Source organism: Sus scrofa, unplaced genomic scaffold (genome assembly GCF_000003025.6).
Source record: "Sus scrofa isolate TJ Tabasco breed Duroc unplaced genomic scaffold, Sscrofa11.1 Contig2094, whole genome shotgun sequence".
Taxonomy (NCBI): domain Eukaryota; kingdom Metazoa; phylum Chordata; class Mammalia; order Artiodactyla; family Suidae; genus Sus; species Sus scrofa.
In genome coordinates, this window is record NW_018085018.1 from 61148 (window position 1) to 76030 (window position 14883).

The following is a 14883-nucleotide window of genomic DNA, read 5'->3' on the forward strand; positions in this document are numbered from 1 at the left end:
GATAAACTCATCAGGAACTCAGGATCTGGTACCTGCCTGACATCCAAGGACAAAAAGCCAGTCATGGCCCCCTGCGACCCCGGTGATCCCCACCAACACTGGATCTTCGTCTAGACCCCAAACCACCACCTGCCCCCCCCCGCCCCGGGGGGAGTTCCCACAAGCATCTCAGGAAACAGGATTTGGGGGAACCTGATGTTTGAGAACCTGGTCATCAGCTTCCCTGTCGGCCTTAAAAATGGATTTCAAACCCAATGGGAGTCGAGGCAGGAGCTTCCTACTCCTTGCAGCCACATTGGGTCCATTTTTCTTTCCTCCACCTTGGTGGACGAGAGCATAAGGACATATAATACGTGGCCTAGAGCACTCCTTCTGTCCCAGAAGCAGACTTCCAAAGCCGAGGAAGCAGCTGGGATAGGGCCCAGGGCAATGATGCTGAATTCCAGAAAAGTATCTCTGCAGCCACATCCTGCATCCCCAGACATCTAGAACACCTGCAGAATCCAGTGAACTGGTACATTCTAGCAAAAGGATTGAATGTCTAAGAGTTGCCCTTGCTCATGTTACTTGAAGCACCTTAAGAGGAATCCCTTCTCTGACTTCATCTGCACAGTTGTCCTGTGAGAAAGACAGGTACCACCACACCCATTTTAGAGATGGGACAGCTGAGGCAGAGGTAAAGCAGCTTGTCTGTATCCCACAGCTGGTGGGCGGCTGAGCCGAGACTGAGGCTCCACCTTGAACTCTGAGCCAGGGCACCTCCCAACACACCACGAGAACACTAGGCAGCCAGCCATCAGCTCCGCACTCTCTTCCCTCCAATCTGCTTGTTCCCGGCTGGCTGGTCTCCGTAAAGCCTGCAACCGTGGAGCCAGGTAGCCATGGGGGGAACCACCTTTGGGAATCCCGGGATGTTCATTTTGAAAGAAAGCCAGTGGAACCAGTGATTCTCAGGTCTAAGTCCCAGTGCTCCATGTCTCTTGTAGTTTGAAGGCAGAGTAGCCATGGATGAAAAGGGGGATGGCTGAGGGCAGTGCCCACCCGCCCCTGAACTTCCAAAGGTCTGCCAGCACCATTCGAAAACCATTGTTCCGTCCAACCCTGTCATTTTCACATTCTGAAACCAAGGCCAGATAAGTCATTTGCCCAAGGCCACACAACCAGGTGTTGGCAGCCCTGAGGCTAAGCCCCAGATTAAGCTAACAGGAGCCCTGGGACGGCTGAGGAAGCAGGCGGCAGGGAGCGTGACTGCCTGACCGGCCCTGACATGCCTTGTCGGCTGTTCTCGCATGAAGTCCCCGCGGGGAGCAGACCTGATGCGCATGTCCGCTCCTCTCCAAGCAAGTTGGACCCCAGCACGCGTGGCTGCTTTGCCTGAGTTGACAGAGCCAGCTGCCCGGAGGGGGACTCCTTCCATCCAGGAGGGGATCCTTCTTGGAGTAGCAGGCCGTCATCTTGGGCATCACCACACGAGGGTGCCGTGGGACCACAGCTGCCTCTCCTTCCCACGCAACTCCACGCCGCAGGACGTCTCCTTGGTCCCAGCCAACGAGAGAGGAGAGAGGGGCCACGATGTGTCCTAGCAGGGGAGGAGGGGGGAAAGTTCTTTGGCAGTAAGAGAAGAGAATTGGATGGGAGATCCTGGTGGAAATAAAAGTTTTATGGCATTTGTCGAGGAAGTTTGCCTTGGGTTCCTCCTCCCCTCATCGTCTCTTAGCTGATCAGCTGATTCAACCTGTGGAGAATCACACACATCTGAAAAGTTCAGTCACAGCCACTGTGTCTGGGCTCCCCACATCCTCTGGTCCCCAAGCCGGCCAGCAGACTGTGTCAAGCAGGGGTAGACAGGAGGCCATAGATGCCTCTTCCGCCATGGAACGTACACTTTAGCCACGAAAACAGAGACGTTAGCAAGTGGTGCCAGGCCTGGAGATGGTCAGAGATGTGCGAGGTGAGTGAGAACCGTTCCTTCCATTTAGAGAACTAGGGGAGCCTCACAAAGATGGTGGCCTTCCATCCGAGACCTCAAAGGATGGGTCCTCAGATGGGAAGAGCTCAGGAAGCAAAGCTGTGGGTGTGAGAAAAGTCACAGGGGACAAAGGTACAAGGGAAGGCGGGGAACCAGGAGACCTCAGGGTGAGGGTGCAGTGGTTGTAGAAACTGCATGATCAGGACCACGCTCTGGCTGCCATGGGCCCTAGGCCCTTGTGCCTTCATTAAAATAATATTAAGTAGGAGTTCCCACTGTGGCTCAGCAGGGTAAGAACCTAACTAGTACCCGTGAGGATACAGGTTCAATTCCTGGCCTCGCTCAGTGGGCCAAGGATCTGGTGTTGCCGTGAGCTGTGGTGTAGGTTGCACATGCAGCTTGGATCCCATGTTGCTGTGACTGTGGTTAGGCCAGCAGCTATAGCTGTAATTCGCCCCCTAGCCCGGGAACTTCCATTGGCTGCAGGTGCAGCCCTAAAAAGCAAAAAAATAAAAATAATATTAAGTAGTATGGTTTACCACTGCATGGTATGAAGATGGATATAATCCCGGGCTGTTTGTATTCTGATTTTAAAAGAAACTGAAACATTTCTGTGAGCCTCGGGCACTGTACCTGCTGTGCTTACTGCGAGCAGGGGTTGGGGCCTGATTCCTGTAAGCCCTAGGGAGCCACACTGCAATCTTAGCCTTACTCTTGGTTGCGTGAATTATCCAAACAGCTATCAGGCGTGGATTGTTTGCTGTTTGTCCTAGTATCCCTCACACTTTCTGTAGCATCACCCAACAGCAATCCATCTCAGTCTTAGGATGTACGCTCAACCAAGGTGCCCCGTCATTGTACTGAGTTTCCTCACCCCGACCCAAGAGCATGGCCTCCCCAGGGGCAGTCAGCTAAGGGTGACCCAGCTAAGGGAGTGAGAGATGCTGCAGAGAGAGAAGACCATATCCATGCACGCCTAGTGAGAAGGTCAGGTGTGGAGGTGAAGGGAGAACTAGGAAAGAGGGGAGCTCCAGAAAAGGGAGAGGAGTTCCCGTCGTGGCTCAGTGGTTAACGAATCCAACTAGGAACCATGAGGTTGCAGGTTCGATCCCCAGCCCTGCTCAGGGGGTTAAGGATCCAGCGTTGCCGAGAGCTGTGGTGTAGGTCGCAGACGTGGCTCAGATCCCGATTTGCTGTGGCTGTGACCAAGGCTGGCGGCTACAGCTCTGATTCGGCCCCTAGCCTGGGAACCTCCATATGCCGTGGAAAAGGCAAAAAGATTAAAAAAAAAAAAAAAAAGAAGAAAAAGAAGAAGAGGGAGAGGGCACTGCCAGGGAGGAGGGAGGGCTCAGGAAACCATGGGCTCCCCTGAGTGGAGGCTGGCCTTGCCTCACCTGGCATCTGCACTATAAAATGCACCCTTCTCACCATTCTCAGGGCTCACCTAAAACCTTAAATTCTCCTTAAAATCTTGGAGTTCCCATCGTTGTGCAACAGAAGCGAATCTGACTAGGAAGCATGAGGTTGCAGGTTCAATCCCTGGCCTCGCTCAATGGGTTAAGGATCCGGTGTTGCTGTGAGCTATGGTGTGGTCACAGGCAGGGCTCAGATCCCCCGTTGCTGGGGCTGTGGCGTAGGCCGGCAGCTGTAGCTCCAATTCGACCCCTAGCCTGGGAACCTCCATATGCCGCAGGTGTGGCCCTGGAAAAAGACAAAAAAAAAAAAGCTTGATGGTAGCTCACCCTGTGCTAATGTCTCCTGCTCCAGGGACCTCTCACCTTATCACTGAATGGCTGGTCCCACCTGGGAATCTGTTTCCCACTTGAAGAGTATTGGTACCGTTGTCAAAACTAGACAAATGTCCCAGAAAAGATTCTCTACTTTTCCTTTTTTTTTTTTTTTGCCACACCCTCAGCATGCAGAATTTCCAGGCCAGGAATCAAACCCCCACCACAGCAGTAACAAGAGCTGCAGCAGTGATGCCAGGTCCTTAACCCACTAAGCCACGAGGGAACTCCTCCACTTTTTTGTTTGTTTTTGTCTTTTAGGGCAAAACCTATGGCATATGGAGGTTCCCAGGCTAGGAGTCCATTTGGAACTTAGCTGCTGCCCTACACCACAGCCACAGCAACACAGAATCCCAGCTGCGTCTGCAACCTACACCACAGCTTGTGGCAACGCTGGATCCTTAACCCGCTGAGCGAGGCCAGGGATTGAACCATCATCCTCACGGTTGCTAGTTGGGTTCACTAACTGCTGAGCCACGATGGGAGCTCCTCCTCCACTTATTTTTAATTACAAAAATAATGCTGTAGGGAAGTCAAATAACAGAAATAAAAAGTGAAAGTCATCCTCACGAGGCTCCCAAACCTATCGGTTCTTTCTCTAAAAGTCATAACTTCTAGAGAAGTAGTAATTTATAGGTATAAACCTTCCATACCCCTTTTCTATGAATATGCAAATATACGTATTCACACAGTACCATATTGTTTGAAGCCTTATGTTTTCATTTAATATACCAAGGACATCTTTTCACATCAGGTCATTTAAGTCTAACTCATTATTTTAATTATTTATTTATTTTTGGCCGCCCCGTGGCATATGGAGCTCCAGGGCCAGGCATCAGACTCCAGCCACAGCTGTGGCAACGATGGATTCTTAACCCACTGTGCCAGGCCAGGGATCGAACCTGCAGCCCAGCGCTCCCAAGCCACTGCCCAACCCGTCGTGCCACAGCAGGAGCTCCTATAACTCATTCTTTTTAAAAACTGGATAGCATTCCTTAATACGATTAAATGCAATTTTTCTAACCTTCCTCTTTTGATGAATACATAGGTTTTGCCCAGTTTTGTGACAAGACAAAGTTTGGTGACAAACTGTACTAGAATCCACATTCCTCATTATTTTTGCGCCTGTGTCTACTCCAAAGGGGAGAATTCCTAGAACTAGCATCGCTTAGTCAGAACAACTGCATGCCTCAAAATGAAAGCCAAAGCCCCCCTCTACGCCTCACCCCAAGAGTCAGGATGAAAAGAGTCTGACCAGCTGGGAGATGAGGCTGGGTGCGTGGATCAGGCAACAGCATGAGGGCGTTAAGCAAATACAGGTTAGGCTTCACGAGGGTACCGAGACGGATCTGACACTGACCCTGCCCTCAAGGGCTCTTTGGAGTCTGTGATGCGGAGGGGTAGCCTTTAGGAGGTCCTCAAGCCTCCGCTTGGACTGTTCATCCCGGGGCTGTCTCTCCACTCTCCGGAGGAGGCCGGGAGGCAGGAGGAGGTGACAAAGGAAGCGCAGCCTCTCCCCCAGGTCTCCTCGGTGTTGGAATGCGGGGCTTGGGCTGGAGAGGGAGCACCCCAGGCACCTGAGCATTTTAGGGCAGTTCCCCCCAACAGCTCAAGGACCTGAAATGTGCATGCAGCACTCCTTCCTCAGCCTTTTCCAGGCCTCTCCCACACCTGAGGGCAATGAAACTTGAATTCTGGAATGTCTAGGCAACAAAAGCCCCCAGGTGGACAGGCGGACCCTCCTGCTCCCCTTAGGCTTCCGGCTTCCCTGGGCCTTAATCACAGCTCCACCCACAATCCTCCTCTCGGGGACCTCGGACCCAGAGTCCTCCACCCACCTCCAGGCCCAGCGCACCTCCCTCCTCGCTCCCTTCCTGACTGATGGGCAGGACACATCTGCTCCTCGAGCCCTCCCCCTCTGCCCTCCACCCCCATAGCCGCAGACTAGCTCCCTATCCTGAAGGCCCCCTCTTCTCACCTACCCAACACACTGCTTCTTTGGGAGCTCTCTCTCTCTCTTCTTTTTGCTCTCCTGGGAGTCTCCCCAGACCTGTTTCCTAGTACCCCTCGCCATCAGAATTCCCTCCATTGCATCTACTTTGCTTTGTCTCCTTGCATTTACACCTCTGTCTGCTTTGTTGGGGATTTTCGGGTTTGGGTTTTTGTTTGTTAGTTTGTTTGTCTTTTAGGGCTGCACCCTGGGCATATGGAAGTTCCCAGGCTACGGGTCAAATCAGAGCTGCAGCTGCTGGCCTACACCACAGCCACCGCAGCACTGGATCCTTTAACCCACAGGGCAAGGCCAGGGATCGAACCCGCATCCTCATAGATACTAGTCGGATTCTTAACCTGCAGAACCACAGTGGGAACTCCTCGGTCTGCCTCTCGTTGACCACTCTTCCCTCCAGCCTGCCTTGCCTCCACCTCCGGGTGCACAGGGTGGGTCTCTGCACTTACAGGGCCCCTGAAAACAGTGAGGCCGTGAGGGCTAGGTGGGGAGCAACGGGAGGGAAAAGCCAGGCCTGGTTCTCCATCTTATTTCCAAATAAGAGTTTGTTGGATGCTTTTCAACTGAGAGCAGATGATTAATTCAGACCCAACATTGTTCTGTCTTTGAACATAGATAAATTAGTTTACTGGAAAAGCAATCTTTTCATTTGCGTTTCCATGTCACCTGTGATTTTCCCTGCCTTCCACCCGCAGCCCTGCCAGTTGGCAGGAAGACGGTCAGCAAAGCTGCTGATAAGAGGAGTATAAAGAGGGCTTGGTTATGGCAGGGGGCAGTGGTCTTCTCAGCTAGCAACATGCTGCGCTTGCTGGTGGTGGCCTCCCTGGTCCTTTATGGTAAGTGGGCCATCTGGCTGCGTTCCGGAGGGAGGGGGACCAAGCAGGAGGGTGGGAAAGCTCTCCCTAAGCCCAGGAGGCCTGCCCACCATCCCAGAGCAAGAGCGAGACTCTGCCTGAGCATCTAGCAAAATCTTTACTTTCCTGGAGCCCATCACAGGAAAGGCAGGGACCTCTGGTTGACAGGAGAGAAGCCTCTTTGGGGGGCCCTGGGCTTCCCTATCTCCCCCATTGACAGGAAGACATCTTCAGCTGGTGCCTGGCTGGCCTGTGCACTGTGGTGCCTGCCCTCTGGAGAATCCTGCACTGTGTGCACTGTGTGCGGGCTGGCGGGGCTGGCGGGGCTGGCGGGGCTGGGAGCGGGAGCGGGAGTGGAGAGGGAGTGAGGAGTCACCTCCGGCCAAGGGATGACCCTGAGCAAGGCTGAGACCACGAGGGGCCTCTGGAGCCCCAGCCCAGGGATGTGAGATGGGTCCTCCTAGCAGCCAGAGCTCTGGGGCCACATGGGGCAAGCGGCAGGCACTTCGACCTCCCCGCTTTCAAAAGGTGCTCAGAGAACTCACAGCTGGGCCCCTCGTTTGCTAGGGAGGAACTGTGGAGTTTGCAGACAAAGCACAACCGGCACCCGCCCTCCCACCCTGAGCTGACCCCACGCTTAGTCATCACTCACTTTTCTTCTATCCCACAAAGGACACAGCACCCAGGACTTTCCAGAAACCAACGCCCGGGTAGTTGGAGGGACCGAGGCTCAGAGGAATTCTTGGCCATCTCAGGTGGGTGTTCCTTCACGGCCCCAGACGTCAATGAAATAAGCGTTGCCCGTGCCCTGATATACATTGTAAGGTATGTTTGTATATGTCCTTATCAACAGGAAGCTCTCCCGCTGCCTGGATTCTAGATTTTAAAGATGAATGGGACCAGGCTTAGGCGTTTTTTTCTAAAGGCAAAAGGCTGGGAGGAGGGGATTTAAACACAAACCACATTTACACTCCCAATGATACCACTTGTGCCACAAGAGCAACATTGTTTGCCAGACTCACACATCAGACTCCTCACACTTACACACACACACACACACACACACACACTTACACACACACATGGCAGTCCAGTGTGTGCTACACATTTGAACATAGTCCTGCCCCCATGTTGCTCATTTGGCTGTTTAAAGAATTTCCACTTTTGGGAGTTCCCATTGTGGTGCAGCGGAAATGAATCCGACTAGGAACCATGAGGTTGCAGGTTCGATCCCTGGCCTCACTCAGTGGGTTAAGGATCTGGCAATGCCGTGAGCTGTGGTGTAGGTTGCAGATGTGGCTTGGATCTGGCATTGCTGTGGCTGTGGTATAGGCTGGCAGCTACAGCTCTGATTAGACCCCTAGCCTGGGAACCTCCATATACTGTGGGAGCGGCCCTAGAAAAGGCAAAAAGACAAAAAATAAAATAAAATAAAATAGGGCAGCTAGGCTTTGATGTAAGCAATTTGAAAACTGGCAAACTAATGGTGAATAGCCACACTTTGAGAGGAATCATTGCAATTAGAGTTCAAGGGAGCTCCCTGGTGGTCTAGCAGTTAAAGGACCTGGCATTGTCACTGCTGTGGCGCAGGTTTGATTCCTAGCCTGGCGACTTCTGCCTGCTGTGGGCAGGGCGAAAATTAAAGAAAATAATTTAATTCCATTTACAAAAGGGTGCGGCCCTTTTCTATTTTCAGGAATAGAGCTAGTGTGTGATATGAGAGGCTGAAGGAGAAGGCGTGAACTGAGAAAAATGAATACTCCAGTGGTGTTTCTAAGTGTCTGCTGAAGTGAGGGGACAGGGTGTATCCTGAAAACACTGGAGGGGGAGCTCCGGGGGCCTCAGCTTGTGGCTTAGGTGATGGAGCAATTCCCTGGCTACATTTCCTTCCCAAGAGGGAATGGAGGGAGAAGGACCTAGGTTCTTGGCTCTTTGTCACAACCTAGGGTAAGGATGCCAAACCCAGTGTATGCGTGCCCTTACCCCCCATCCTTGTACCCAGCAAACATCACCAACCACACAGCACTCTCTCCTGCTGCCCTCAGAGGCATCCCATGCCCCTCCCACCACCTCTCCAGGTAGCCACTACCAGCCAGTCAATGGCTACTGACAGGTCCCATGAATCCTATTCATATCTCTAGCCAAGACAGGATGTTCTGAGGGATGGCAAGAATTTCAGGAGGTAACATGTGGTTTGGGGCAAAGCCTTTTTTTTTTTTTTTTTTTTGTCTTTTCTAGGGCCGCACCTGAGGCATATGGAGGTTCCCAGGCTAAGGGTCTAATCTTAGCTGTAGCTGCCAGCCTACACCACAGGTACAGCAATGCGGGATCCGAGCTGCTCTGCAACCTACACCACAGCTCACGGCAACGCTGGATCCTTAACCCACTGAGCGAGGCCAGGGATCGAACCCGCAACCTCATGAGTCCTAGTCGAATTCGTTAACCACCGAGCCACGACGGGAATTCCTGGGGCAAAGCCTTTTAAGAAACACCAACTTATCCCTCTTTGCTTCTTTCCCCAACTAGATTTCCCTCCAGTACCGGTCTGGAAGTTCGTGGGCTCACACCTGTGGAGGGACCCTCATCAGGCAGAACTGGGTGATGACAGCCGCTCACTGCGTGGACAGGTGAGAAAAACAAAGACCAGCTTTTTTTTTTTTTTTTTTTTTTTTTTGCCTTTTTGTCCTTTTCACGGCCATACCTGTGGCATGTGGAGGTTCCCAGGCTGGGGGTCGAATCAGAGCTGTAGCCTCTGGCCTACACCACAGCCATAGCCACAGCAATGCCAGATCTGAGCCTCATCTGCAACCTACACCACAGCTCATGGCAATGCTGGGTCCTTAACCCATTGTGCAAGGCCAGGGATCGAACCCGCAACCTCAGGGTTCCTAGTCGGATTCATTTCTGCTGCGCCACGATGGAAACTCCAAAGACCAGCTTTTCTGAAGCCGGGAGGGGAAGAGTCTGGAATATGTACCTTTGCCCATTCAGAGCAAGATTTAGGAGGTGTTTGGGGGCCTGTGAGGAGGTAGCAGAATAGAATGAAAAGTGCAATCTATGGGTGATCCCGTTGTGGCTCAGCAGGTTAAAAACCTGACTAGTGTCCATGAGGACGTGGGTTTGATCCCTGGCCTTGCTCAGGGGCCAAAGAATCCAGCGTTGGAGTTCCCTTCGTGACTCAGTGGTTAACAAATCCGACTAGGAAACATGAGGTTGTGGGTTCGATCCCTGGCCTTGCTCAGTGGGTTAAGGATCTGGTGTTGCCGTGAGCTGTGGTGTAGGTCGCAGACACAGCTCGGATCCTGCGTTGCTGTGGCTGTAGTGTAGGCCAACAGCTACAGCTCCGATTAGACTTCTAGCCTGGGAACCTCCATATGCCAAGGGTATGGCCCTAGAAAAGCCAAAAAATAAAAAATAAAAAAAGAATCCAGGAGTTCCCGTTGTGGCGCAGTGGTTAGCGAATCCGACTAGGAACCATGAGGTTGCGGGTTCGGTCCCTGCCCTTGCTCAGTGGGTTAATGATCCGGCGTTGCCGTGAGCTGTGGTGTAGGTTGCAGGCGCGGCTCGGATCCCGCGTTGCTGTGGCTCTGGCGTAGGCTGGTGGCTACAGCTCCGATTCAACCCCTAGCCTGGGAACCTCCATATGCCGCGGGAGCAGCCCAAGAAATAGCAACGACAACAACAACAACAGCAACAACAACAACAACAACAACAACAAAAGACAAAAGACAAAAAAAAAAAAAAAAAAAAAGAATCCAGTGTTGCCACGAGCTGCAGTGTAGATCACAGATGAGGCTCAGATCCCATGTTGCTGTGGCTGTGGTGTAGGCTGGCAGCTGCAGCTCCAATTCAGCGCCTAACCTGGGAATTTCCATATCCTGTAGGTGCAGCCCTAAAAAGAAAGAGAAAAAATGTACAAACTATGGCGTCAGGCAAGCTCAGGTTCAAATGCTGTCCCACCTTGTGGCTATGTGAACTAGGATAACTTACTTAGCTCTCATTCTCTTATCTCTAAAATGGGGTAATGATACCTACTTTGTAACATTATTATGAGGAGTGAATAGGTAAATATTTAAGTGTCTAATCAATACCTGTCTGGTAACTGTTTTTTCATATTTATCTTGAGCAATGGTTCTTAAATTTGAGCATATATCAGGATCACCTGGCGGGCACAGGTTTCTTGCCCCACCCAGTAGAGTTTCTGATACAGAGGCCCAGATTGAGGCCCAATAATCTGCATTTCTAACACGTTTCCAGGTTATGTTGATGCTGCTGGTCCAGGGACCATGCTTTAAGAGCCTCTGGTTTGGGGTTCCCGTCGTGGCTCAGCAGAAACGAATCTGACTAGCATCCATGACGATGCAGGTTTGATCCCTGGCCTTGCTCAGTGGATTAAGGATCTGGCATTGCCGTGAGCTGTGGTGTAAATTACAGATGCAGCTCCAATTCGACCCCTAGCCTGGGAACCTCCATATGCTGCAGGTGCGGGCCTAAAAAGACAAAAAAAAAAAAAAAAAACCACCATCTGGCTCAACAGGATCTGTGGTGCCCCTGCAGCACTGGGACGCAGGTTCAATTCTGGCCAGCACAGTGGGTTAAGATCTACGCTGTGGCTCAGATCTGATCCCTGGCTCAGGAACTCCATATGCCACCAGGCAAACAAAGAACCACTGGTCCAGAAGTTGCAGGTCCCTCAAACCCTCCCTGGGCTGAGAGCCATTGTTTCATTTAAGCTCACCACACCTCTCCCCGGTTGTGAGGTATTCAGCCTCTGATGTGTAGCTTAGTAGACCAGGGAAATGAAGCTGATGGAGTTTTTGTCACTTCCACACATAGCCAAGTGGAGATGAGAGGGCTGGTTCCTTCCTCCTCTTCCAGGGTCTTCCGTCCTTCTTCTGCCTGGGCCAGATAAGATGGGTTTCTGTCCTAAAGATAAGATGTAAGATGGCTTTCCAACTTTTTTTGCTTTTTTTTTTTTTATGGCCGCATGAGCAGAATATGGAAGTTCCCAGGCTAGGGGTCGAATCAGAGCTACAGCTGCCGGCCTACACCACAGCCACAGCAACACACGATCCAAGCCACATCTTCGACCTATACCACAGCTCATGGCAATGCCAGATCCCTGATCCACTGAGCAAGACTAGGGATCCAACCCGCATCCTCATGGATACTAGTTGGATTTGTTTCCATTGTGCCACAATGGGAACTCCCCCCAACTTTTCTTGAAAGGGGGCAAGAGAAGGATGACTCAGGGCTTCCCTCTCTCTCTCCAGAGAGTTGACCTTCCGTGTGGTGGTTGGAGAGCACAACCTGAACCAGAACGATGGCACCGAGCAGTACGTGGGGGTGCAGAAGATCGTGGTGCATCCCTACTGGAACACCGACGACGTGGCTGCAGGGTAGGCAGGGCTGGCTTGGGGCTGGGAGGGGGGGGCTGACCGGCTGGCCGGCCGGCCGGCCACGGGGTCTTGGCTTCCCTCACATCCATCCAGGAGCACTTTGAGAATTAAGACATGGGAGCACTTTGAGAATGTTTGAATGTCTGGGGGATTTGTATGATCTAGGCTGGTCTGCATGCTTGGACCCCCAGAAGCTCCTTCTCTGCAGAGTTTAATGTTCCTGGCTCTATTGTGAGTCACTATCCATTTGTTGGAATAGACTCCATCAGCAAAAGTAGATTTCTTTTTCAAAAATTTATTTGATTGAAGTATAGTTGATATACAATGTTGTGTCAATTTCTACTTACAGCAAACTCATTCAGCTATATATATATGTGTGTGTGTGTGTGTGTGTATGTATATTCCTTTTGTAATTCTTTTGTATTATGGTTTATTACAGAATATTGCATATAGTTACCTGTGCTATACAGTAGGACTTTGTTTATCAAAAGTAGATTTCTTGGGCATTCCATCGTGGCTCAGTGGTTAATGAACCTGACTATTGTCCATAAGGACGTGGGTTTGATCCCTGGCCTCCCTCAGTGGGTCAAGGATCCAGTGTTGCAGTGAGCTGTGGTGTAGGCTGGCAGCTGCAGCTCCGATTAGACCCCTAGCCTGGGAACCTCCACATGCCTGGGGTGTGGCTCTAAAAAGACCAAAAAAAAAAAGTTGATTTCTTAAAGTGAATCTTACAATGAAAAAACCCCGCAAGACTGAGCTGGAAACTTTTGGAAAGGAGTTAAAATAGTGGCCAAGGAGTTCCCATTATCGCTCAGTGCTTTAAGAACCCTACTAGTATCCATGAGGATGCAGGTTCAGTCCCTGGCCTTTCTCAGTGGGTTAAGGATCCTGCAAGCTGCAAGGATCCCACAAGCTGCAAACTGCAGCATAGATCATAGACCCAGCTCCGATCCCATGTTGCTGTGGCTGTGGCTGTAGCTAGGCCAGCAGCTGCAGGTCCAATTCAAACCCTAGCCCAGGAAATTCCATATGCGACATGTGCAGCCATAAAATTTTTTTTTAATTAAAAAAAAAAAATAGGGAGTTCCCGTCACGGCACAGTGGTTAACGAATCCGACTAGGAACCATGAGGTTGCGGGTTCGGTCTCTGCCCTTGCGCAGTGGGTTAACCATCCAGTGTTGCCGTGAGCTGTGGTGTAGGTTGCAGATGCGGCTCGGATCCCGCGTTGCTGTGGCTCTGGTGTAGGCCAGTGGCTACAGCTCCGATTTGACCCCTAGCCTGGGAACCTCCATATGCCGAGGGAGCGGCCCAAAGAAATAGCAGAAAGACAAAAAAAAAAAAAAAAAAAAAAAAAATAGGAGTTCCCATTGTGGCACAGTGGAAACGAATCTGACTAGGATCCCTGGCCTCACTCTTTGGGTTAAGGATCCAGCATTGCCGAGAGCGGTGGTGTAGGTCACATATGCAGCTCAGATCCTGCATTGCTGTGGCTGTAGCTGGCAGCTGCAGCTGCAATTCGCCCCCTAGCCTGGGAACTTCCCTAAGCCTTGGGTGCGGCCCAAAAAGCAAAAAATAAATTTAAAATAAAATAAAATAAAATGGTGGCCAATTCTGTCGGGTGGGGGTGGGGTGGGGATGAATTGAAGTAATCGGGATATTTCTACAGAACATTTCACATCTATCTCCTTTGGGAGCTTCTCCCTGCTACCTGGATCACAGCTCTCTGCTCCACTCCCCTGAGCTGCAGACCAGCGCTCAGCTACAATGCCAAGCTCTTACCAGCAGATGCTGCTGTGAAACGCAGAATGTCCTACAATCCGCATGTGTAATTCCTTGCTTTGAGGCTTAGCAGCAAGTCGGTTCCCTAGGTCTTCAAAGTCACCGGTTTCCAATTCCAAGGACCCAAGGCTAAGGGAGGGCCTGTCCGTGCCCTGACCTGAAAGCCTGATCCCCAGAGTGAGCGGTCTGCTTTTCCCCCCACAGCTATGACATCGCCCTGCTGCGCCTGGCCCAGAGTGTAACCCTCAACAGCTACGTCCAGCTGGGTGTTCTGCCAAGGGCGGGGACCATCCTGGCTAACAACAGTCCCTGCTACATCACAGGCTGGGGCCTGACCAGGAGTAAGTTGCCTACATTGGCCCCATCCACCCCATGGATGTCGGTGGGGTAGCTGAGCTCCTAGGGTACTTTTTCTGTGGTCCTTAGTGTTCAGTGCCAAAGTCGGAAATCAGAGATGAAATAACTGGAGCATGAAATCCAGCTAAGAGCAAGCCAGGGAATTGCCAATCTGAGAGCCACAGACTCATAACTAAAAAGAAAAACCTTACCTTAGAGAATATTTTGTACCAGCCTCTCCTTTTATACATAAGGAAACTAAGGCCCAAAGAAATTAAAGAGCTTGGGAGTTCTGTTGTGGTGCAGTGGAAATGAATCTGACTGGTACCCATGAGGACTCAGGTTCGATCTCTGGTCTCCATCAGTGAGTTAAGGATCCGATGTTGCCATGAGCTGTGGTGTAGGCCACAGATGTGGCTCGGATCCCACGTTGCTGTGGCTGTGATGTAGGCTGGCAGCTGCAGCTCTGATTTGTTCGACCCCTAGCCTGGGAACTTCCATATGCTGAGGCTGCAGCCTTAAAGCAAAAAAAGAAAAAGAAAAAAAGAAATTAAAGAACCTGATCAAGATCATATGACCAGTTAATGACTAGTTAGCCGGAACCAGAACGCAGGCATCCTGGCTCCCACCTTGGTGGGCATTACAGCATCATGCTACCTCCATAGACAGTTGCTGGGCTGGGGGGTGGAGTGAGAGAGCCAGGGGTGGCTGCAGGTCCAGAGGAGTCAAGGCAGAGGAGGCCTCAGCCCT

At 51.4% G+C, this 14883-nt stretch overlaps 2 protein-coding genes across 7 annotated transcripts in view; both read left to right on the forward strand.

The window, feature by feature from the left end:
* The window catches only part of GALNT6 (polypeptide N-acetylgalactosaminyltransferase 6), a 38801-nt gene extending 37126 nt beyond the window's left edge, over positions 1-1675 (forward strand). For 2 of the 4 annotated variants that reach the window (XM_021081725.1, XM_021081726.1), the window contains exon 12: positions 1-1672. In XM_021081725.1, the coding sequence (XP_020937384.1) occupies positions 1-114 (114 nt within the window). In that variant the 3' untranslated portion in view covers positions 115-1672. The other 2 variants (XM_021081728.1, XM_021081727.1) reach the window with 1 other exon arrangement.
* CELA1 (chymotrypsin like elastase family member 1) overlaps positions 1675-14883 on the forward strand; it is a 26937-nt gene continuing 13728 nt past the window's right edge. Inside the window, exons 1-6 of one of the 3 annotated variants that reach the window (XM_005655574.3) lie at positions 1675-1951; positions 6460-6600; positions 7291-7373; positions 9145-9245; positions 11892-12017; positions 14002-14138. In XM_005655574.3, the coding sequence (XP_005655631.2) occupies positions 1933-1951; positions 6460-6600; positions 7291-7373; positions 9145-9245; positions 11892-12017; positions 14002-14138 (607 nt within the window). In that variant the 5' untranslated portion in view covers positions 1675-1932. 3 annotated transcript variants of the gene reach the window in all.